The sequence below is a fragment of the Choristoneura fumiferana genome, chromosome 2 (assembly GCF_025370935.1).
Source record: "Choristoneura fumiferana chromosome 2, NRCan_CFum_1, whole genome shotgun sequence".
Taxonomy (NCBI): Eukaryota; Metazoa; Arthropoda; class Insecta; order Lepidoptera; family Tortricidae; genus Choristoneura; species Choristoneura fumiferana.
In genome coordinates, this window is record NC_133473.1 from 3,921,807 (window position 1) to 3,948,097 (window position 26,291).

The following is a 26,291-nucleotide window of genomic DNA, read 5'->3' on the forward strand; positions in this document are numbered from 1 at the left end:
GTTCACTTCTTTTTAAGTTTTCCAGTTTCGATCTTTTAATTTAAGATAGAGAACGATCAAAAATATAAATATTTCGTTTTTAATACAAGCTTTTTTGCTGACTGTACTTTTGATGAATGTACTTGTATTGTCACGCAAACATTTGCATACCAAATTTCAAGATGCCATTAACCATTGAAGAGTTCCGTCCTGTGGAGACGATCCTGGCCGGACTACCAGGATGTCACAACCAGATTATTGTATTGTCACGCAAGTTACATAACTTTACCAAAATTCAATTTAATCCAACTAGTGGAAGTTGATCGAATTTACCTTGCAAGATTTGATTACAGTCAGACAGACAACGGGACAGGGAAACTAAATAAAAGCTTGTCTTCTCCCTACTTTTATTGTTCTTTTGTCTTACAGTTCTTTCATCATGAGCTAAAAATTTGATCACTCATAACATAAAGCAAGCAAAATCAAAACTCACGACCGCGCATCTAATTTCTTCTGCTCATCAACTTAACAACCACGTTCATGAAACACAATATCTAACGAAGCGAAATTTTTTGCCACTTAAATTCGTAACTTAAACTCCCGTCCCCTACATGCGGCACACAAACAATGTAATCGTAATGGACAATTATTTCGGCGGTCGGTCACACGCGTGGCTCGCGTGCGTTCGTATATTACGCGTACGTCTGCGAGCCGAAGACGCGACCCGATGTATGAGAGGCGAGCGAATAGAATAGTAAGTTCAAAGGCGAATGTTGTTTGCTTGAAGCTTTGAGTTCGGTGCGCTGTGTACCTACAGGCGAATTAACACCTTTAGGTGCGCAACGTTAAGAACTACCCATTGGAAACTTGTTGCGGCTTTGTAAATATCCAAAGCTAACTAGTGTCACCGTCCTCCTTGCAATGATAATTGTTGCTTGCAGTCACAACTTGATCTTAAAGTTTTTGATTTTCAGTTAATCTTCATTGGAGTACCTATACTTCCTGCCCACGTCGCTAATAATGCTTTTTCTAATTATTTACTCATTCGCTGCTCAAAGTCCAGGGAATAATGTCAAATGGCGTCAAACTTGTTTATGACATTTCTTTGTTTAGATGAACCACGACCTTTTTGCTTGCTCCTCCGCTACCACACATGTACACGTGTGAATGTGACATAGCGGAGGACCAAGATAAAGAGTAGAGAGTAGTTCATTGGTATGAAGCAATCTCTGAATCAATCAATTGTTTATTTGATCCAAATATTCGCTTAATTTTTTTTAACTTGTTATCGCTTCCTCCTTTATCGAGAGCCGCGTCACCAGGTCGATAGCGCCATGTGGCAGCCTCCGCGGGAGTCCGCCCCCTCGCTGGCTATTTTCATTTATCACCCGCTCCTCGCCGACTTAACCTCCATCTCCGGACCGCTGCCGCTGCCGCTGCCGATACGAGCAGTCGCGGTCGGCTTAATATTGTCATTGCCCTGTGGGAATTTACTTTTAATTAATAAATCCTTGGAAGATCGCGTTTAACCTGTTCCTGTTTTAGGGGTTCCAAACCTTTTTAACCCCCGACGCAAAAAGCTGTGTGTGTGTGTGTGTGTGTGTGTGTGTGTGTGTGTGTGTGTGTGTGTGCGTGCGTGCGTGCGTGCGTGCGTGCGTGCGTGCGTGCGTGCGTGCGTGCGAGCGTGCGTGCGTGTGTGTGTGTGTAGACCGATTTGAATGCGGTTTTTAAGTGAAAGCAGGTTTTCTAGCGATGGTTCTTAGACATGTTTAATCAAAATCGGTTCAGCCGTTTTTGAGATATTGAACTTTGAAGTGACAAAGTCGGGGTTTTTCCAACTTTTTGTTGGTTAGGTTATAAGGAAGATTACTTGGTTGTCTGTTACAATATTTTTCATGCTTTCAGGATGCGTATCAACAATCCGCACTGCGTTATTTTTTTGTATGATTCTAGCAAGTTGAATGCCGATGTACCTAAAATGACTTAACAATTACTTTAGTCTAGTCTAGTAGATACGACCGCAGAAATTCAACTGTTTGTTGTATTTGCATACCTACATCAAATATTAAAAATTCAAGAACGTGCATAAATTAAAGAACGAGTAAACTTAATGAGTAGATACCAAAATAATTTTAGAATTGGCATTGGCTTGTTGAACTCCAGTAACTACTTAATCTTGGTGTGCTACCAATCGGCTAGTACCTAAACTGCTTATTCGTAATTAACGAACGAGGCATTTTTGTTGTAGAGCCAGCTCTACATTGATAAAGCATAGAGCTCGCCTTGATTTACAAAAGCTTTCCCTTTGAACCAGTTAAAGTTTACTATTTTAATACTCATTTATACAAGTACAAAACCCCGAAACAATCCGTCAAATCACAACAGTCAGTTTATCGATCGAGCGGGGAGAAGTAAATCTAATAAGTTTTTTGTTGGACGCTGTACGAATGAGGTGAAACGTGTTTGAAATAGACAGGGGATTAACTATCCCCTCGCAGCTCGGGATATAGTTATAGACTGCAAGTAGTTGGAGAGTTCAGCGCAGTGCGTGCCTCGGCTCCGCTCGCTCGGATCTGCAGGATCAATTTCATGCGGATCGATTACTCTTCTAAAAAAAAAAGTTGCACGAGGGTGGTATGAACAATCTCGTTGTTTCTCATTCGCACTATTAAAAAAATTTTTTGGTCGATGATGAAGCAACTTACCTAGTCATGAGTTTTCACTTTGTAGAGTTTTTTTTTGGACGCACAAAGGCAGTTGAAGGAATACTTCTAATTTCAAGCATCTTCTTACAGTTTACCTAGGAATAATAAAATTGAAAAGTTGAACAAAATAGATTGCATAAAGTTTTAAACTAGCAACCTAGTCCGGATGATCTCAGCAATATCGGCAGACGCTCTAAAGTTACTCGAAGATATTTTCCTGAGTCCGCATATTGCTTCTCATGCTCTCGAGGAGATTCGATATTTCGAACGAGTAGAAAGTTGCCGACAAACCTAAACTAAGTGTAACAACCCGATATGGTTTCCAAACTCTTGTTTAAATATGACAATAGAACTGCCGGGTGTTGTAGAAACGGGCTCGGTAAACAAACGTCTTTCAGGTAGGAGCTAGTTGCGAGAGCATTGTATGCGCCCGCGACCGTACCCCGGCTGCGCGGAGCGGCAACGTCGCGTGACCATTAATGTTTATTTTATATCCCTTGCCTCGTACCGACACCCTGGCCCTTTACACGCTAATAATAGAGCACCGTTTCGATTGCTTTTAATTAAGGAGCAATTGCTCTTCAATATCCTGATCAGTTTTCAAACACGGATGGTATACGGCGGTGTTTACAGGAGCGAACAAAGGTACAATGAGGGCTTTCAACGAGATTCGCGGTATGCGCAACAATAACAGATGAGCTAGAACCGCTTGATACGATTGTGCTTTTATGCACGCGGAACATCAACATTAGTCATTAGTCATTCTCGTTAATCATTTGACACTAGTTGAGAAAAGTGACGGTTTTGCGAGGAAATGATAACGAGAAAAGCTTACCAAATACGCGAAAATCATAGCGTAACACTTTCAACTCTAACATCGAAGAAGTAAGAGTCAAAATATCTCATACGTATTTCGCCGCTCTGAAATATAACCAACCATATCATAAATGGCAGTCGTAAGCACGGCGCGAAATCTCACCCGCATCTCGGTTCAGCTCGCAAACCTTGATATTAGGCTACACTACATGCTTGTGCACCGGACGCGGCGCTTCCTCGCCCGTATTAAACGTCCGCCTACGCAACTCGCTTCCTGCGGCTCTGACACACGCCCGGGCCACGAAGCACGCGACAAAGCAACATGAGCATGAGTCAATGACATAATCCCGTACACTTCCAACCTTTCTTTATGTCTTTATCATCTCCACTTTTTTCCTCCGAGCGCCTGAGCGAAGGACATTAATCCTAAAATTTCTTCCGAGAAATATATTTTGTGTGTGTCCTAAAGACACATAGAGGATTATCCGCCAGAAATAACAATAGGCTAAAAAAGTTTTATTAGCAAACATTTGGCACGTAAAGGGGATAGAATTGAGTCCCCCATACGCCGAGCGTTGTCATCCCTTTGCTGAATTTTAATTGACTAATGTGTTATACACTGAATGGCATTAGGGCAATCGAGTGGAAGTGGAATACTCGGACCGAGCGCGGAATGGGGACAAGGGCGAAAGTAATAAATCGACTGGATCGTTCGACTTTCTTGTGACCCATTCCAAGTTGGAATTACCAACCGTACCTATAATTATAGTTGTAAATTCTTCGTGTATGATGCAAAAATTGTTTTAAATTTTGTCCCATCTAATGTCTTATTACACGCTTGACTCATGGCCCCGACATAACGGGGCCTTTGATGTGCGCCTAATGCTGTCAGAAATGTGGGGTAGGAAGTTGGTGGTGTGTATGTTATTATGGAGGAGAGTTACCTTGCTTACGATAATGCAGGTTTACATACTGTACGCCCTGTGGAATGGAAACAAACTCAAAGCTTTAAGTACTATCTACCTTCCTGACCCACTGTTAAACGTGTCACAGTAAATTCCATATTGAATTTCTTTGTCTAGCAATGCGATGTCACAATGACTTTTTGTGAATAGATTACAAAGTGGATCACGATTCAGTTTGTTCGGTAGTAGGTGCGTCGAGATGCTATATGCAGTATGCCCATTGAAATAACTTGTCAATTTAGCTTCAAACCAAGAAGAATCAGGCCGCATAGCTAGACCATATTAGAGTTACGCTGTTCGATTAAGTCATTAACTCAACTTAATCCTTGTACGTTGTCCACAGGTAAGCGCAAGCGCAGCTTCGTGGGAAAGCGTGCGCTTCCTCGATCGCGAACCCCGGCTCGGACCACTATGCGGTTTGCTATACCCAACCGGTCTTCGGGTAACAATGTATTCGTAGCAGCAAATAGAGCAGCAATGCGTGACGCGCTAGGAGCAGTGGGTGGGAGGTAGAGAAGTGTTTTTTTTTTGTTTACAGGTAGAGTCCTCAGCTTTTTTACGCATAGTTCGACAAACACTTTCTTGAACGAGTGATTTTCATTTGCTAAAGAGATATCCTGAAATGTACCGTCCCATAGTGTTTAGTTAGAAATTGTACACACGTAAGTAATTTTTATGATAGGCAGCAAGTAATCTGTAACCCTAAAGACAAAGCGGGGTAGAAGCAGACAAGACGTCGTTTACGTTGTCAATTCAAAGGCGATAGTGATAACGGTAGTGGCCACGAAATATCAGTCCAAATGCCAGAGTTATTCACACATACATAGGTTTTCGCAACGGAAACCTAATGCTCGGTGATTCCATACATTAACCCCCGATAGTTCTCCGAACTGTAAAATGGTAGCCGCGGCGTCGTCTCGTATGCACATGCGTTTACAGATCAAAGTGGCAACCGGCCTTCCATTAGGCTGCGTGCATAACAAACGAACTTTATATAAATAGTGAGCCGTGGACACACAATACGTAAGTTCATAAGCATAAAGTGGTACATAAAGAGAAAGTCTTCTTCTACGACGTCGTCCACATTACAGTCTTTAGTCTGTTTTAGAAACGAATAGATGTTATTCCTAATTAATAGGGTAGAATTGCGAAAGCGGCAATGTGTTTTGTAGCGTAGATGCTTTGTATACCTAACAGGAATTAAATAGGAAGTTTCTGACTTGCCCATTTATGGTGCTATGCTAGGCGTGCTTTGTCCACCGCGCGAAATCGAACGGAAACGGATATTCGAGCCGTGAATCACGAGTTCACCATTCGCATTGAGATAGTTTTTTTACCACATCCTCCGTGATTATCGTACAAAATTCTAGAATTTTTATTTCATTTGTTGCTTATATTTGATCAGGTTTTATTATTTGAATTAGTATAATTTGTAATTTTGTTATTTTAAGTAAGTACGTAATTACATCCGCAGACTTCTCTTGTCTGGCCTGTGGGCGAACATGTCGCTCTCGCATCGGTCTAGTCAGCCATCAAAGACGTTGTTCACAGGCAACAAGCCAAAATTCGCCTGGAACAGACGCGTAAGACTGATAATGAATTAATTATGTAGCCCGCGACTCCGTCTGCACAAAATTCATTTATCGCTATCCTGCGAGATCTATGTAATCATTCGAGATTAAAACTGTCTTTATGTGTGTTCTTCCCAGGGTAGCATACTATCTCGATAGCAAATCTCATCTAAATCGATTCAGAGGCTTTAGCGTGAAGTTATAAAAGACCCATATAGACAGATTGATTTTCTTTGGTATTAATAATATTAGCAAGGATAATATTGGTAAGGATTGTATTACATATATAGACTTGTTTCATTAATGTTGAACAAAATATGTTTTTTTTTTGCGTAAACGAAGTAAGTAAGTAATTCTTATCCTTATAAAAAGTTACCCCTGCAGATATAGGAAGTTAAATAGAGTAGTTAATGATAATGCTATCAAGTTATTTTCCGTTAGAACTTGTGAACGCAACACATGCTCATTCGAGACCACATACCTCGCCGTGCCCTCTACACACATCGCCCCAGCTAGAGCTTGAATAATACCTAATGGATATGTCAATAAGAAACGTTACACCGCCCGGCGAATTGAATTACACATGCCGACTGCGTTTACACACTTTAAATATTTATAATTGGATTCCAAAGGGTTCCTTTAACGAAAACCGAAAACCCCTATACTAGCACCTCGATTTGAATATCATAACGATATTTGACACCGCACAGTGTTTATCATATTTATTAACATTCACGTTTTAATTATTATGCATTAGGCAAGTATTTTTTTAATTCAATGGTTCTTTGGTATACCTACCTACCTTCCAGTCGAAACTGGTTTGAGACCTCTCAGTGCATCTTGCGAGTTATATGCAAAAAATATAAGAAGGTAAAATCCTAACCGCTCTTGTGAAATTTCAGTGCACGCGAGTCTCCAAGTCTTTTCTCGCTCTAAGGACAGGGGAATGACTAAAAGAAAGCACTTCCCTAAATTATTTTGCGAAGTACCCACTCCGGTGTTGGTTTGTCCGGGATTTACACAAGTTTTTATTTCACTACGCGAAGAAGCTAAAAGTGAGGCCAACGTTTTTCAAAGGGGTTTGTTGAAGACTTAGCCGCCGTTTTAAATATAGAGGGAAGTCCATCCTTCTGTTAACTGTTTAGTAGGAATTGTGGATTATTTGAAATAGTTGTGAGATATTCCAGTGAAAACAAACGGCGGATGTTTGGATACGGTGTCTCGGAACGTCGTGTATCTTGATTATACTGTTTCCGCTGATAAACATGAATTGTGGTCTTTTTATCCCGCGCATAGATTATAAAACACCACATTTAAATACACGATAACTGAATACAGATAACCTTTTGATCTCATTTGTTTAACTTAGATAAAATTAGAAAGCACATTACGACTTGTGACCTTTTAACACTTGTGTTTTAAACAAAAATGATCAGCAGTTTTAACGTAATTTTAGATTTGTTTCGCAATTTGTCGATAATTTTAGTCTTACGTCCTCCTGCTTTTCTAACAAAACCATAACTGTGTGAACTACCAACCTACCCGAGCACGATTACGAGTACATTTAGCTCATAAATAGGGCACTAGATGAGAGGACGCATCCTATCGTCTACCCGCAGCTTTGGCGCGCTCGTTTCCGTTATTTTGTCCTATCTGCCGTATACTTTCTGCCGCATCTACACGCTACTAGGTATACAAGCTTACTTCTTTAACAAGCCTCAAATAACTCTACCACAGCGAGTTAAAGTTGAAACTCATATGCCTTGTAACTAAATGTTCCTTATACACATTCATGAAAAATTTCTGCCTCAAGTCAAAATAAACTCATTCAATTATTCCGCCGTAAAGTTCTCCACACGGAATTAAATCTTCAATTCCACACGGCGTTAACGAGTAGGGATGAAAGTGACACGGACGTTTTTGTCGCTTTCTCGGATGCTTTTAGGAGCCCGGGAGATGTATTTAACGTGAAAAAAATGCAATCGCGTGTTGCAACGGCGGGGCGTCCGCCGGGATTCGCGGTCTAGCTCGTTAGTGCTAATTAAAACAAATGTTTGTGCATTACGACTAATGGAACTATTATTTACGGAACCACTCGATAATCTACCGTGACTCACGTCGCTGTGTCAAGATAGATAATGCGCCACCAATCATACTTAAACGTGTTAATATTTGGCCGCAGCCTAGGACCTTTTACATCGACACACCTGACACTAACTGCGCGTTGACGGGCACAATGTCGCATAAATATTAAACTTTAGTGCCTCTTAAAAACAATTTATGGTTCACGTCAGGGCAAATGTGCAGACGAACGCACGGCTATTAGCATTTTAAACTAATAGGCTTCATATTTTTTCAATTGCCTACTAACGTCAGTTGGGTGGCATGATAGGAAAGGTCTAATCTAAGGTTTAATCACTAAATTTACCACATAATTAATTTAAAGTGTCCAACGTTTATTCCATCTACGGATATTTACAAGCAAGTCGGACTGGCATCGTCGACCGGTCGATTGATTGAAAAATTGACACCGACGCCGAGCTGTATCGCGCTATCCGACGCGGTCTCTTCCTGCCCCGATGCTCTTTCAACGCCACGCCTGTACATAGGTACTTAACTGGTGAGTTCTCAACAGACAAATAATATGATTCACGGTACCCAATGCACTGAGCTGGCATGGCATTGGCAACGAACACTAGACGCGTAAAGTTACTGGAATCGTCGAGATTACCAGTTTCCCTTTTACAACCAACGGAGTGAAGCGTTTAGCGACGACGCGTTAATCTCCAGTGAAAATTGTGCTGTTTAGTTCAGCTAGACTCGACGCGGGCACTCCATGACGGTTTAATTAACAGCGCCGTGTGTGGTCGAACCGGTCCTTTGTCCATATCGCAACACATCGCATTAACCTCAAATAATCATTCGCAGTATGCCATTTCGCACTCGCTATATAAAAAACACATGCGCTTTACGGACATGATAATCTGACACGTAACATACCTATTCCTTCTGTTGCTGTTTATATTTTGTACCCTGTCAAATATGCAAAAGTATACACAAAACGGACGGAATAAGCTAGCGACGCCCTCAATATTGCAATAAAATGGCTTTCTAATCGCAACGGTACTCCATAGCCCATAAATATTAGATGGGAGGAACGCGCAACAAAATATTTACGGGACGCGAGCGTCGGCGAGAGGAGCGGTTGCGTTTATAGGTCAGACGCGAGGCGTCGCGCTCCAGTGTAGTGCCGCGCTCGTCGCGACGCACCCTCGCTAGCGTCGGCTTTCAGAGATCTGTCTCGTAAACACGACGCCGCGGGTGATTCTCCACCCTTCCAATGCTTAAACCCACCGACATCAAAGTACCACCACTATCATTATATCCAATCATTCATATAAGACTTACTTAAATTCAAACTAGAGATTAATTAACTTACTTCAGATAAAGTTCGATAGTGTATAATTTAAATTATACACTCAATTTGGTGCGAACGTCTTTTAAACCTTCCTTTAAACCTCAGCTCTTCCTGAAAAGTTGTTTATTAATTTAGTTACGAAGGTAAATGCAAAAAGCACTTCGCTTCGAGCGTAAGCGAGGTTGAGCGGAGATTTAATCCCCGTCTATTAGGAAGCACCTAGTTAGAGTGCTCGCTTTGATTAACAAATCTTAAATTACGTTTCCGACTGCACTGCTAACATCACCCTCTGGAGTGGAGTTACAGTACAGGTGCATTACGAAATTCGTGTCTATACATTGTAGAAACACGAATAATGTACACAAATTATTTTAAATCACCTTTGACGACCCTGAATAAGTTCTGTTTGTTCCCCGACCTTCCGAGCCCTATGCATCAAAGTGGAAAACATTGTAAACGTATAATTGGCGGGCTGAAACGTTATTATGTGTCATAAAGCATCGGTCGTTAGCAGCGGTGAATGCCGCACTTGCGAATCACTACACACGGGACCAATACAACCTGGAATTAGAGCTAACACGGCTCATTGGGTGAGTAGAGCCAATTAGATGTGCCTATACGTTATGTAAATCCAATTTATGGAAAGTGTAAACGAACCGATTTCATCAAAATTCTTGTATAAACACCCACTCGATCGAATCAATAACCCATTTATCTATAATTCGTGCCTTTTATATATTTTCTTTGTTATATTTTTTGTCACTTAAATTTAGATTTGACACTAAACTGCGATACCCTAATTATCATATCTATCCCTAAGAAATATATTAATCATCGTATTAATCAATACTGTCTCTAAGTATGAGTCATCAGATTAATGTAAAACTGTATCCTATATAGTTTGATCATCAAAATTCGATCACCAAAATAATAGATCTGTCACCTAATAAATAGATCAGTTCCTTAATTCGATGCTTCTACCTATTCTACTAAGGCAGGTCTGGTTAGGTACGACGACGAGCGAAGCAAAGAGTGTTAGGTAGAACTGCGACCCTCAGGGCGCGAGCGTACCGCGGTAGCGTCCGGCGAATTGCCAGAACCGAACTTTTTTTGCTAATACTTGTATGATGAGTACAAATTTTTGTAGGAGGTACTTAAGTCTTGGCTGTTTGTATGTATTTAAGAATATATGTATGTATGTCTACCCGTTGTTTAGCACCCATAGATTAAACTTTGCTTAGTTTGGGGCTAGGTCAATTGGTGTAATTTGTGAGAGGATATTATTATTATTATTTCATTCATTGTATATCGACTGTCAAATTTCAGTTTAATTATTTGATGATCAATATTATTTTCCAGTGATTATAATTAATTTTTAGGTAGCCATTTCTATATTGTTTGGTGATTCAGTTTTAGTGACACATCTATTATTTTGGAACCCAGTGTAATTATTTGATGATCAATATTATTTCCGAGTATTTTTTAAATAATATTTAGGTAACCGTTTTCATATTATTTGGTGATTGAATTTAGGTGACAGATCTACTATTTAAGGAACAAATATTATTTATTAGGTTGCCGAAAATGCATTTTTTAAATTATACTAATACTAATTTAATAAATATATGTACCTATATATTTTAATAAAACCACATTTGTTATTCATGTTAGAAAAAAAAACAGCGCTTTTTTACTCCGTAAATGCATTTTATTAAGAGCGTTTATACTAATAACGTTGCATTTTTTGTAGTTTTCTCGGTTATTCCATAAAAATTTAATGAAAATTAAAAATGTACTCTATATATTTTAATAAAACCACATTTGTTATTCATGTTAGAAAAAAAACAGCTCCGTGGGGGGGTTTAAAAAAAAATAAATATACATATTTTATTAAGAGCGTTTATACCTGTTTATAGCTGGCAACGTTGCATTTTTTGTAGTTTTCTCGGTTATTCCATAAAAATTTAATGAAAATTAAAAATGTGGTCTGATAGAACTCTTCTTAATATATAAGTTTATGTGTCTACTCCAATAATTATTCGCGATAGACTTTTTTTTAAACCGTTAATTAACATTTGTTCGTTTTTAAAGAGTATAAAAGTCTATCACGAACAATTATTCGATTAACTTATATAATAAGAATTCTATCAGGCCACATTTTTAATTTTCATTCTATTTTTATGGAATAATCGAGAAAAACTAACAAAAATGCAACGTTGCCAGCTCAGCAGGTAGGTATAAACGCTCTTAAATTATCATCTAGCAAAATGTTCGACGAAACCGCTGCCCGTACGTATGTTAGTAGGAGGCAATGTCCAAAAGGACGAGTAAGGACGGCGCGGGCGTCGCTCCCGCGGCTGATGGCTTCGTGACGCGATATGATATTCGCACGATAAGCCATTGATGGACAGCTAATTCAGGTGCCCCTGTCTGAACTGCTTCCAAACATGCCTTACCCTGTTTGATTGATTACTACACCATAATGTTCCTGTGAAATAAAACACGAAAGTTATTTTTTTAGAACAAAATACCTACCCAAAAAGAAAACAAAGGGAATCGAAAACAAACACAAATAAAAGCTAACTGAAAAAAATAATCGTAAACGACTAAAAATTTCCAACATGTAAACAAAATAAACGTGGCTGATATATCTGAAAGGACAGAACGTAGGTACATAGAAATGCACTCAGGATATCGCGCGACGTCAAGAGTATGATAAATGTACGGGCTGCCGGTGAACTCCGCTCTAATTCTTCTCTTTGTTGACCTTCGTGCCGGTCCTGCCGCGAAATATTACGATAATGCGAACTTGTGACAGCCACGGCCGTGATGGTAGTTATGATAAACGTATATTCATGTGGGGAATACGCTAATCATATCCATCCATAACAATGGAAAATGAATTGTGTAACAACTATAGCGTGCTCAAGGTGTTTAGGGGATAGATAAAATAAAAACAACTTACTGAAATAATTACGTCAATCACCTAATTACTGTTTGTTCAATATAGGAATGGACAGAAGGAAAATAAGCTCTTTATAGTGCACGCTTTAGGAAGTCATTTAATAAATTGCATTTTTTTAGCGAACGGTCCAAACCTATTCTAAATGAAAAATCAAAGATACCAATATTAGTTTGATTTATTCATTAACTAGCTGTTGCCCGCGACTCCATTCACGTGGAACTCGTTTATTGCTATCCCGCGGGAACTGTGCAATTTTCCGGGATGAAAACTATTTTATATCCTTCCCCGGGACTTGTACTATCTGTATACCGAATTTCATCTAAATCGGTTCGGTTCAGCGGTTAGGACATGAAGAGGTGGTAATAAATAAACAAACATACAGACTTACAAACTTTCGCATTTATAATAAATATTAGTACCTAAGATTAACTTTTCTATTTTATAATTCTAAAACATTTAAATAAAACTTATCCTATTTTTTAAAAACAGAAACGTCTTCCTATAAAATACCTAAAGAGGCAGAGGTAAACAACATTCTGCAAGAAACGAAACGTTTATAATGTTGTTAACTCAAGAAATATTTTATATAGGTAAGTACATTATTTATAGTTTTTAATCGTCAGTTTGGATCTAAAGGTGATGACCTTTAATTATATTGCACCAAATTTGATAAAATTTGAAATGAAATAAAGCTTGAACTTCATAGCAGGAAATAAGTAGAATATCTTTAAACAAGGAATGAGAGCGGATTAGTCCACGAAACACAGTTATTAAACGTATAAAATATAAATCGAATTATTATTATGTAGCAAATTACGTATTCATATTGTGTTATTTTGTAAGTACACGTATTAAAATTATGACTTCATCTTATTCATCATCATCATCGTCATCATTATAACGACTTCACAAAAAAAATATTAGAACCCCTTCTTCTGCGACCTTCTAGAGTCCAATGTTATCTTGAATGGACTTATATAGATTAGATTACAAATTTAATTGAGATTCCAAATCGAAACAATTCGATGCTAGTGACACGCTAGAGCCATAATTACTGTATGTAATTCATCGGTTAATACTCCTACGAGGGAATTCCGAGTCGACCAATTCGATAATCCCGGCGACAAATACGGTCCATTTATCGTTCCGCAGGACGTTCGGGGCAATCTCCAGTGATAAACGAGCGCGATGCCGCTGCGCCCCCAATACGAGTATACACCATATTTTACCCTAAAGCATGGCCCGTCGAACGCTGCTATTGACATCTCTGTACTCGTCAAAATTTTAAACCAAGCTCTCATAGGTGTCAACTGTCAAATTCTGATTTATGAGTCTTATCGAATTAGAACAATGCCAATATTTTCTGTGCAAAATTTCAAGACACATTTAAAATAAAACACTTCAATCTCAAGCAGTTCTTCGTTCTCGCTTAGGTACTGCGGCCTTGAAGACCCTATATATAATATTATTATAATCAATTAATCATATACATTGCATTGGTATCTCGATCCCCGGAGATTAAGCCGATGGCAAAGCTGGTCATTAAGTAATGCAACAAAAATAACACGTTCCTAAATTCTGAAAGATTATAATAAAATAGTATCGAAATAGTGAACAGTGTCAGCATGTTTCTCACAATACAAAGCATAACATTCATCCAGGGGGATGAGCTAACAAAGTGGCCAGAAGAAACATAAAGCCGTGAAAAAAAATTCGTCAGGCTAGAATACTGTACAATACAATACACTCTTTTTCTTTTCTTTATTCTACACCATAAATAGTAAGCGATACAGAAACATTACAGAGAGAGAAAAATTGTAACGATAACTCTATGAGAAAGATTAAGTTAAAAAAGTACCTCGTTTCTGGAAATTAAAGTTTAAATTTGATTATAATGTCGGTTATAACGTGTCCACAATGATCTTTCTTATGTACCCATATTATAAAATCATAATCAAAGGATACTTACAGCAACAGTGTAGCTACACAGCGACAAGGCGAGAATACGAAAACAGGTGTCGACTCCGAGGTTATATTTGCATATAAATAGAGTTCCTGCTTAACTGTAACACTGCCTCGTCCCTTTCCCTCCCGGCCGGTGGAGTTCACGCTAGAAGAGCACAGAATGTAACGCCTCCTTGCGTGCGATATACAAGTATGGGTGACTCCTGGAGATTCTATTTATGAAAGCTGATGTAACGTGGACAAAAGCCAGATAAAGTTGACACGACAGTTTTAATAAGTACGCGTACTTCACTCTGCTATGCTCGAGTCCACAGTCCATAAGTAACTTGGATTCTTCGGCATCCCATTATCCACTAAGCACCAAGTCTTGCTCAGTTCTTGTGTCAGCATTTTTTTGCTGTCAGGCATGCAAGGTCTGCTTTGATGAAATCCATTTAGTTTTTATACTAATATCATTTTCATCCAGTAAGATATGATAATGCAAGTCGTTCGTTAGAGAACGTGCTACGGGCCATGTTTCGCCGGCCGCGTTTTTTTGGGTTGGGGAAGTATTACGATGTGCGGGCTGCCGAACCGGTCCTGCCGGGACGCCTAGGAAGTGGTCTTGACATTTCATCGTTCGCTCCCTAGTCTTCCTCACTCCGTACAAAAAGTTCAAAGCTTACGCATTAAGCATATGAAAACAGGCATGAATAATTGAAATGGTCACGTCTAAAGAATACTAATTCCCTTATCTTGCGTCCACGTATGCTACAAACTTCTAACTATTATAGAAGTATTTTCTATTGCGTGAAGTAATTAGTGGTCCGTTCGGCCGGTTCCGCACCTCTTCCGTTAGTCGTTTTTTATCGTTCGTCTATTACATCATAGCAACACGCGCAGTCTCGGTGCGTGACCCGTCTGCGTAGGCGCAGGTGACATGCGCTACGAATATGTTAATACATCACTTCTAATTCTAACACAAAAATCTTGGTACGGTTCTGTTATACGAGACCTATTATTAGTTTTTTTCGGTCGTTTTCTATTTGCTCCGTCTCGGGCCCTTTTTTTTGCCGGGTTGCACCGCCCGTCTTGGAAGGTTCAGATCGTTTTTATTGGGTGGAGGGGGCGAGGGGCGCGAGCCGGCCCTCCCGCCGCCCGGGGCCGTCCTTGGCCCGAACGTTCACCTTGGCGGGCTGCGCTGCCGTCGCACCACAGACCACAGGTAACCAAGTTCCGCGAGCTACGTGATTTCTATGGCTGTCGGCCGAAAGTGGATCCCGGGACTCGAGGTATCTCGAGGTCCGGTCGCCCGACGCTAATCTTACCGGGAACGCTGTAATGAAACACTGCACTACCCTGCGGCTGCACCAGGCCCCGTCCAGGCTGTAATATCATCGGCGTGTACTTTTTACAGTATCTAATGATCTGTATTAGATTGCGACGACGCGGACATCGTAATCTCTGCGTCGATGGCGAATCTTCGTGGTGGTCCGTCTTGTTATTATATATTTTACTCGTATGGTTTCTATAAATAACGATTTTAAAGTAGGTTACCTCATTTAAACAAGTTAAATTATTCTCTTGTACTCCCCTACGTGGTTACCACTTCCTGTGCTCCTGAATAAGGCTTGCTAGTTCCATAGTTTAAGCACTGTTTCTAGGTAGCAATTTAAAGCAATTATTTAATAATAATAATAATAATTAATTGTATTACAACATTAAAATAATAATATACATAATTATCATTATCATTTGATAACGACGTTTTATTATCAGTACGGAACACGTTTGTACACATTAATTATTACAATTTCATAGCGTGTACAAGGTACCTTTACGCTTTCACACAATATTCGATCGTCGAAGAAATTCCTATAGCCAAGGTAAAGTTGATGGTAATAGCAAAGTTGTACGTTCCCGGAATGACGATAACGAATAACTTTTTTAAGTTGTTTCCACGGAAACGAGATAAATCCTGAGATAAACCCACCACAAGAGGGGTCAACCATGGAAGTTTTTATGTTGAGAACGACGACACTTGAACAAGAACTTTACATTTCGAGCATTGCTATGTAAGTACGAATACGATAGGAGAATATAGTCTAAATGTAGAGTCGTAACAAGTAGGTTACGGACATAACATTTCGTTTATGAGTATTTCTTTCAATGTGGTGTTTTTATATTCGAAACCGAAACGTAGATTTACTGCCTCAGAAGTGTATTTGCGGCTTACGATAGATTATGTTACTGCTTATGAGGATTTTACTACCCAGCATTGGCTTTGTGTAGGTTCGTTCACCACGCACTATATAGGTACTAGGTACCTATTTACAAGTAGGTACGTTGTTTCAAAGTCATTTGATATGTCAGGCTGAGGCTGTTGGTTGCTAGATCATTCCTTCGTTATTCTTTGTTGATCGAGGAAGATTTAACATTATATAGTCTGAATCCGAAGTGAGAAGCGGGCATGGCGCTGGTAATCTTATCGCATTAGAGGCCGGACATAGGAAGGGCATTAAATTTGAACGATCGTCGTGAAGCGGTAGGCAGAGCGAACGCCTGAAACCGGTCGACGGTCCGTAAATAATGGATTAGAGGTGAAGCGAGGGACGAGGGGTGTGGCGCACGCACCGGCTGCGCGCGCGGGAAGAGGGGTGGCGGGCGCGGGCGCGGGGGGACACTGCGCCTCCCGTCAGCTGTTGCGCGGCCAGGACCGCGCCAATGCATCGGCGTCGATAGCGCGCGCCGCCCGTCTCGCGACCCCTCGCCTCGTGACAGTGACATAGTGCTGTGCTGTGACGACTCGATCAGTGTCAACATTGTGCTGTGCCGTGCCCTATCCATGTGCTGTGTGTGAACCATGACCAGGATGTGCAGTGAGCGGATCCCGAGGAGCTGACCGCGCTGCCGCCGCTGGGCGATGAGAAGTTATGTTACGCCACCGACCGAGGTGATTATCCCGACCTCGGCCCAAAAAAACACCATGCATGTGGATTTATCGATAAAATGGATTGTCGAAACCAGGAATGTTTTTAAGTTTACTCCACCGGCTTGAGTCCTAGCTTGATGTTTGGTAAGCAGTGCCGAAAAAATTATACTTTTTTAGGAAACTATTTTTTTTTCTCGTGCCGGAGAACAAAAGCAGATTTTTTTGTGACTTTAACAATAATTGTCGCCCTTTCACATCGCTTGCATAGGGGAGTTTTTTTGTGTTTAAGACTGGCTGCCTGATTTTTTATAAACTTTATTTCTGGGGGTCCACCTGCCCTTTAACAAGCTCACGTTAGTCTCTCAGGTAATCTTCTGTCACAAGAACGTAGGGAAAGCAAATAAAAATAAGAGTCGCAGCGGGGTGGTGACTGGTGATCGTAAAGATTATCGTGCAACAAAATGCTTGGGAAGACTAATAAAACATTCTATGCTCGCCTAAAACACCCAATGCTATTTTTTTTACTAGTGTCGCAATTTTTTTAATTCATTTAAGGTACAATATGACGTAATTATAAATCATTAACAGTAGCCATCATTTATCGGACAATTTCATGAACATCGAGTGCGGGGGTTATTACGCGGACGTTGCGTCCATAAAAATATGTAGTTATATGACCAGTTAACTTGCACTAACTGCATAGTATTCTGAAATTTAAGTGATAGGTATCTCCGTTACTGACTTTGCTTCGACAGTCTTGCTTATCAGGGTTTATTTCAAAATACGGTTCATCAGTTTCGTTAACGTGATTAATAACGTTAAAACTATTGTTCAAGTATGTAGTGTAAATTTTTAATAAAAAGGAGTCTGTTAATGCAAATTAATTGTTCTCCGAAAGATGTTAAATAGGCGGCACAACAGTAACGAGTAGGTAAACTTAAAAGGAAGATTTACATCAATATAATCACAGTAAAATCAGTCAATAATGGTTTTAACGCATCACGAAATTTCAATCACCGTCCACTTCGCAGCAGTTATTTTAGAATTATATTTACTAAATTATTTCAGATACTCTTGGTAACTAGGCCCAATATGAAGGGATTTGGAACTATTATTAGCTGGACATTTTGCAACTTTTCCCTCATAGAACATTGTTCTCCTTTTAAACTTTAGTTACTGAAACCGTAGAGAACTGATGAGAGTGTAGAGTTGTGAGATCTTGAAAAGTTTGTATACCTAGTTGAAATGTACGGTCTTCGCGTGGTAGTATAATTAACTAAAATTATATAAGAATTTTTTGAGGTGTCCCGATCTCGTTAATAGCCCACCTTTCGAACAAAGCCATTGTATTCTATTTTGCCCTCAACCGCATAATACTCAGTTTATACCACGCTTTGTAAATTTTTCAAAGGTCATGAGGATTTCATTTGCTGACAACTTTAATCGCTGGCCGTCGCCAGGCTAAAGGTTGGCAGTTTTTTATAATTTTTCAACGATCGATCTATTTTGGAAATGTACCGATTTTGTGAAAATACCTATTATATGAAAAAAAAAAACCAAAACGTTTACTTCTGTAAGTAGGCCACGCACGAAGGTCTCTTTTACTTGTCACTGTTTCTACTCTACAAGCGCATTTGGAAATATCATTATTTAAATAATATATTGAATCAGGCGTTACTTTGCGGAGGTCCATATCAATGAACTAAAATAATTTCCTTGCTCACTCGCGACCTTACGATAGCTAAGCTTATGCAGAATATGCGTGTTCACGCAGTTCCTAACAACTAACTGGTTGATTTATTGAATCAGGCGTTACTTTGCGGAGGTCCATATCAATGAACTAAAAGAATTAACATCTGGTAGCATGGTGTACGGTTGTGTTGCTCTGAAGATGAGCTCTGGTTTAGTCCGAAACGAGTCAGTGTAGTGTGGTGGTGGTGATAGATGGGTTTGTGTGATTTGTTTGTGTTCTTACAGTGTAGAGGTGGAGGAACTGCATGGACACGCATATTTTGCATAAGCTTAGCTATCGTAAGGTGGCGGGTGAGCAAGGAGATTATTTTAGTTCAAGACCATTATTGTCAAAGAATGCAATGCACTAACTAATGGTACCTACGCGGCATAACACCATTTAAGGGATGCGAGATGATGACGCAGGGACTTACGTAAATAAAAACATGTGGTTTTTTTTTGTGAATGTTATTCGTTTACTGGTAAATAATTATTGAAATGTTCCCCTCACTGATTCGTTTACGGATAGGTATCCCTCCCTATATTATGTTTGCTGTTTTTTTCATCTTGCAGGCTTGCTAGCTATAAAAGTGCTAGAAGCTAAATAAAAAGGCAGATGTACTCAACACCTTGTGATAAACCTTCCGGTATTATCTATACATTAATTAGAATTTATATTGGCTCTTGACTCATATGGTCATAAGAGGAAACCTGTTTAATGTAGGTATTATTAACTAGGAACTGAGTACGAAGAATAACTTCACGGTTTAACCTACAGGGTTTATGTATTCGTAAAGTTCTATGAATCATCGTAACGTCAGTGAGTAATTTTATTCATTATAATTTCGCAAGAGTTCTTCGTAAATGATAACTTCGAAAGGTGTTTAGTCATTGATGTTTTTTGTGCTAATCTGAACCGGATTGTTTAAAGTGGTATTGTCAGGAAAAGGCTGCCTTTATCAGTAAGGTACCTACGAGCATTTTTTGAGTTATTCAAAAATATTTGTCTAATCTAAATCATAAATTATTATTGACAGAATTCGTAAGTCGCAGAAAATGATAAATAATTATAATGCGTGTGCCTCCTATGTACCTAATTATAAATTGGTGTTTAAACATACCTACCCAGCAACCAGTTTTTGAATTCAGCATCAATTTATCCCATATGTAACTGTGACTGCATCAGTATAGATAACATTTTGGTCAGTTTTGACCTTTCTATAAAAAATCGCACAGATTTTATTTTGGCGAGAGTACCTAGGTCTATGGGCCTACTAGGTCCTAGTAGGTATTGAATGTTAACTTTTCTACAAAGTTTTATTTCGAATTCATCTATTTCACACAGCATTCATTCTACTTATTCGGGTGTTGGTCTAAGTTTTATTTCAATAAACTTAAGCTTTTTCTGCTACTTAGGTACAGGTACTTTTCAGTTTAGATTATTTCCCATTTATAATAAGAGTTAAGTAAAGTACCTATAGCTTCGGTGATTAACATTTTTGCTTATAGTTGTACTTATAGAGATGGTCTTTTCGTTTTTGTTTAAAAGAATGTTCAACCTTTGTATTCAAAGTAAAAGGTAGTTTGCTGCCAACAAAAAAAGTTTTGGTTTTCAAATTCTTTTGTTAAGTTATAGTTGTCATGTCATTGTGAATGACATGTCCATGCCGGAAAGACAAATTTACCAGTGTTAATTACAAACTGCGGTCTAATAATGATTGTTAATATCTTTTTATTTTACAAATTTCAGCATAATGTTTAAAATACTAATGTACATACAATTCTGGCTATTTCTGTCTTACTTTAAAAATGATGTCATCAATATCGTTTACAATTTTACAAATATATACTCTTATTATTAAACCAAAATACTAAAGTGACAGTATGAAATGTCAAATGTAAAAATAATGTGACCAGCATAATACGAGTAGTGCTGCTCTCTGATTTCGGTTTTCGACATAATTCCAAATAATCGATTAAATCAAACATAATATTTTATGGAAACAAAAATAAAATTAAAGCATTCAATGTTCTACTTTCCATAAGTATTGAGCTTTTAGGCAGAACTTGATTCGAATCAAAATGTAATTTAAACATCAACATAGCTGTAAAAAGTCGAAATAGGTATGTATCTCCTAAACGGTGGCATTTTCATTAGACCCACTTTACCTTTTTTAGAATGTCTTAAGTGCCCTACGTATGTTAGTACGTCACAGATCCGTCCATATCTTAACATTTTATACGTATAACATACGTACTTACCGAAACTTTTCGATGATTACTGGTTGTGCCACATCACTATTTATGAGATGAAAAAAAAAACAGGTAACACATGAAACGTCATTTTAGTATCTTGGTTTAATAAACCAAGTAAAGTGGGTAAAATTGAAACATTAATTGTGGAGAGCTGATCAGATATTTTGCGTTGCGAATGACGTGCCTTAGCCAGGATTTGGTGCATCGTCGGTGCATCCAGCGTGTAACTTGATTTAAAAGCAATCTCGACGCCGTCCTACGCTCAATTTCCTTGCCAAATGTCCAATGATACCACTGGCGTTTTGCTTCTAACGTAATGAAATGAACAAATAAATTATTTTGAATTTCTAGAAACTGTTTTAAGAGCGTTTATACTTGCTGAGCTGGCAACGTTGCATTTTTGTTAGTTATTCTCGATTATTCCATAAAAATTGAATGAAAATAAAAAATGTTGTCTGATAGAACACTGTTTAATAGATAAGTTAATGTGTCTACTCCAGTAATTATTCGTGATAGACCTTTATATTCTTTAAAAACGAATTAATGTTTATTAACGGTTGCAAGTCTCTAGTTTGTTCATACGAAAACTTTTTGATTTCTATTGTGTTTTTTTTAATTATTGTTTTCATTAATTAAAGGAACTAATTTAGTTTTATTGTTTTCTGCTCATGTTTCTGGTTATACTCTAATGTAACTTGTAATTGTGGTTATTATAATTATGATCCTAAAGATCGTACACCTAGATCGTTAAAGATACTTAATTATGTCATTACATAATGTGTCTGTCGTATACTAATAACTGGAAATCAGGTTATCTTTACAGACAGGTTCAATGTATTTTATTCCATAGAGGTAGGAAAGTATGTAATTCAAAGATTTATGATCTTACTTTGTCAAGCTTCTTCTGTCAAGCTTGATACTATGCCAATGTTTAAACATAAAGGCAACGTAAGTTCGATTTCGTTCTTTTTATCGAACACGTAGTTTAGTATTTTAGAAAAAACGGAACATTGGTTAAATCATGTTTAATATCATAGAAGAATACCGTCGCCTACGTGCTGTTACTTAACACTTCACCGATAACCCTTATCTATTACCTACCAACGAAAAAGCATTTAACCGATTTGTTTCCGAGTAACCTCGATTGCTTTTATCGAACTGTGTAATTCCAATAAAACTCGACTCGTTCGCCGATAACGTCTGTCTATAACAAATCAAACTTTATTCATAGTCCTTACTTATTGTAAATATGCCGTGTTACTTGCGATGTAAACAATACCGGTTACTTGACGACCGTGTTATACCATTGCAGAGAAATTCAACTTCCTAGCGATCGTTAAGTGTGAACAAGTCGGTGCTATTGTTGATTGAAATTAATATTAGTATTGTCGCCGATATCGACACAGTTGTTTGCCATAACTATGTGTGTTTACATGATATTTGATGAAATGTATTATTAATATCCCGCGATCTTAACCAAGTCGTCGCTCCATCTTGTTGGAGGCCTACCGACAGCTCGTCTCCCGGTCCGCGGACGCCATTCGAGAACCTTCGCGGTGGATGCGGAAAGCACAAGACCGGTCTGAGTGGAGAGCCTTGGGGGAGGCCTATGTCCAGCAGAGGACGTCTTTCGGCTGACATGATGATGATGATGATGATGATGATTATTATTAATATGAAGGCGCAAAAGTAAAGAAATAAAAATCGTAGCAGTATATACTGACTTCTTTCTCAAAACTTCAAAGTGAGCTTGATAATTTTAGTTAATTAAAACTGATTAGGATCTCCAAAAGAAATAATTTTACATTACAAGTATAAATTCTGGAGTCTAATCTATGCCATTTGATCACCGACCGGCTGATAACCGAAGGGGCAGAGCGAATTAACCGACGGAATAAATTGACATTCCTAAAATAAACAAAATTAAACTGCATTAAAATGTGGGCGAGATATTCCCAAGAGGAGTATCAAAACACGTCTTTAGGCTCATAATGCGTACGTAATAAAATAAGACGGTCGTTCACCTCGCATTGAATCGCCGCTGCCTATCTCGGAGCCGTCGCGTGGGACATTCGCTAAAAATACGTGCAATGTGCTCACTGCGTTGCGCATAATAATATCGTAGTCCTTGCTCTACGTTGTTCACACAGCGCTCAGTGGAGCTATGTCCTGTTGACCTGTCTCTTTAGACCGGTACTTACGTTCATTAAATTTATAACTTGCAACAATTTGTTTTGATTGATGCGATTATTTTATGCCAATGGACTAGAATATTCGTTAATATCAAGTTCTAGTTAGGTAGGTACAATGTGCCATAAAATATGTAATAAATGGGAAATTACTTATTCGGATTTCCTTTTATGCTCGTATTCACAAGTTCCCTTTATTTTTTTCCTGTAGCGTAACCAAATTACAGGAATGGTGATGAACCCTAAAACCACATCACAATTTTATATATACATATCTAAAAATTCACCATTCCTGTAATTTGGTTACGCTACAGGAAAAAAATAAAGGGAACTTGCAGCACAGCTAGGCAGTCACTGCTTTTTAAAATGAACAAAATGAGTGAGTGGATAATTTCGTTTTCTGAAATGCCAAAGTGTTTTTAATTATTAAGGTAAAGACATAATTATATAAAACTTTTGATTCTGTCTGATGCCAATATAAGGGACGAGTTCACAAAAAAGTATGCCCCTATGTAATAAAATAAACAAGATAGGTAATGACGAACTAATAAAATTATGTAAATACCCCTCATTAAATACACAGCGTAATGATAAATTAATCGCACCCGTATTCACTAAGTGAATTATAAGTTCCAAGTCCAATTCATAAAAATATTTTATTACGTAAGTTTCCCGCCAAATCTATTCGCCGTAACGGACCGGAAGCGGGGACAGGTCCGAGTGGAGAATAGACGAGCATTAAGTTGACGGCCGGTCAAGTTGGCCGAGAGTGGGCACTTCAATGTCGTGGCCCTTCAACTGTACCCCAGATCTTGAGGTAACGGTACTCTTTGGGCACCAGTTAAGAATGAAGGTTTCCTGAAGGTCGAAAATCACTAGATGACATATGACGTAAATGTGCTTCAGGTAATACCTAACTACTTGTTTGAGTACCTATCCAATCTCAGATTTTTTGGCAGCTCAAACGGACTTGAACCCGAGTGGCTAGTAAACCTTCCGCACAGTCGAATCGCGGCGAAAATAATAACTTAGTTTAGGTACCTACTATGTTCATAATTACTCAGTGTTTTAAAAGATTTTATCACTACTTCAACCCGTAGGTTCAGACATGGGGGTAATTTGTGTGGCGGCAATGAACCTTGATCCTTGGGACCCGCATGCTTGCCCATTGTCCGACAAACAATACGGACTTAGCTGCTTATAGATGATGTTAAGTACTGGACTATATAGCCTGCTGTTGAAGAAACAGTGGGATAGAGTTGTGGTTCATTACTCTACTTATCAGTAATCAATCATTAGTCAACTTTCAATATCTGCTGTGTGACCAATAGTTCAGCAAGAACGAAAATAATAGGCGGAGGATGTGGCAGAAATGACTGTGGAAAACAATACCTTATTAGTTATTACTCTTTATTTTGATGTGCAGTTTTATTTTCATTTCGAACAATAACAAACCCTAGGTTTCTCTTCGGATCATGGCATCAATCGTCGTTATGCGACTGGTTTTAAATTTTGATTATTTTTCATTATGTATATATACGTATTATTGACAGGATTACCTTGCTGTGAAGTGAGATAGCGGAAACCTACCATTTCAATATCTAATAGACTTTCGGTTGGCGGTGACTCGCCGTTCACTAAACGGGCCCTTCAAACTGTTGCACACCCATGGCAACGAGGTGGGTAACATTGGTGTGGACGGCTAAAGGTGGAGTGGAGAGGTATTCCTGGACTTTATAAGCTTCAAAGTGCCAACTCGCCAATTAAGGAAACACGTCTATCCTTTGAGAATTTAGATTTTGCGCTCGAATCTAAGCGGCGGCCAACTAAGGCAAACTATATGTGTAACTGTGTATGAGGGTATGTATAAGCGCATGTGTGTATGTGTAGTACCCCGTAGATCTCAGGTTCGTGGTGTCGCTACGCTCCAACAGCTCGCCACAAGCTCCCCTCTAATGACTGACTACTGGTGAGACCACATTATCACAATACTAGCGAACGACACATACTGACGGACTGTAAAGAGATACTACCGGCGTTCTCTTAATTAAAAGCTCACATTTACCAAGTTCAGAAACCTAAAAAATATATATTATAACAACGTGTAGGTACGTGTCGTGTAACCCACCCAGAGCGTTTAAGTCAGCCATGTTAAGCATTCCGTACCTACTAAATTACAATGAACCGATGTTTTACTCTTTCCCATTACTAGTTAGTCAACCTTCCTCGTTGTACTATATTGACTAGTTCCTTTGTGTCATAAGTGCCAGTGCGTATTTTTAATAGCCGTTCAGTATAAACAAGCGAGTCCGGCGCAGTTCGTGTTAGCAGAAACAATGCGCGCGCATCGCAACGCACCTATTGCACAAGTATCGGCGCAAACGTTCGCTTTCACTTCGCTTTATGGATTTATGATGCAGGACACATTGAGCCAGTGGAGAATGGTCCCGGTTTCCCACACACAAATAACATCGCTGCTTGGGAATTGCGTTAGATTAAATTTGTGAAAGATCTATAAACAGGCGTGGGTAAAAGGGTTAACGGTGCAGTTGCCATTGAAGCTATCTATGATAAGGAAGTAGAAATATCTGAAAGCGTTCAGTCGCTGTGCGTATTAAGATATTTTTAAGCATCTAACTAAATATGGCCTCTATGCATAATTTCAACACCGAGTGATAATGTTAAATTTTATTGCGTTGGGTACCTAAAGTATGTTGTTACTTTTCTTTCCAGTCAATGACAGAACTTAAACGATGCATAGCTGTAAGTTGTAGTACTTGTATATCATTGGCATTATAAACGTTTATTGTTATGCTTAAG

The 26,291-nt window shown here is 38.8% G+C and overlaps 1 protein-coding gene across 3 annotated transcripts in view; it reads left to right on the plus strand.

Annotated features, from left to right (window-relative positions):
* The window catches only part of jing (AE binding protein 2 jing), a 115,467-nt gene that overhangs the window by 61,847 nt on the left and 27,329 nt on the right, over positions 1–26,291 (plus strand). The window contains exon 1 of one of the 3 annotated variants that reach the window (XM_074111540.1): positions 17,077–17,316. The exons of 1 other annotated variant lie outside the window; for it this stretch is intronic. In XM_074111540.1, the coding sequence (XP_073967641.1) occupies positions 17,297–17,316 (20 nt within the window). In that variant the 5' untranslated portion in view covers positions 17,077–17,296. One more of the 3 variants, XM_074111541.1, reaches the window with a different exon arrangement.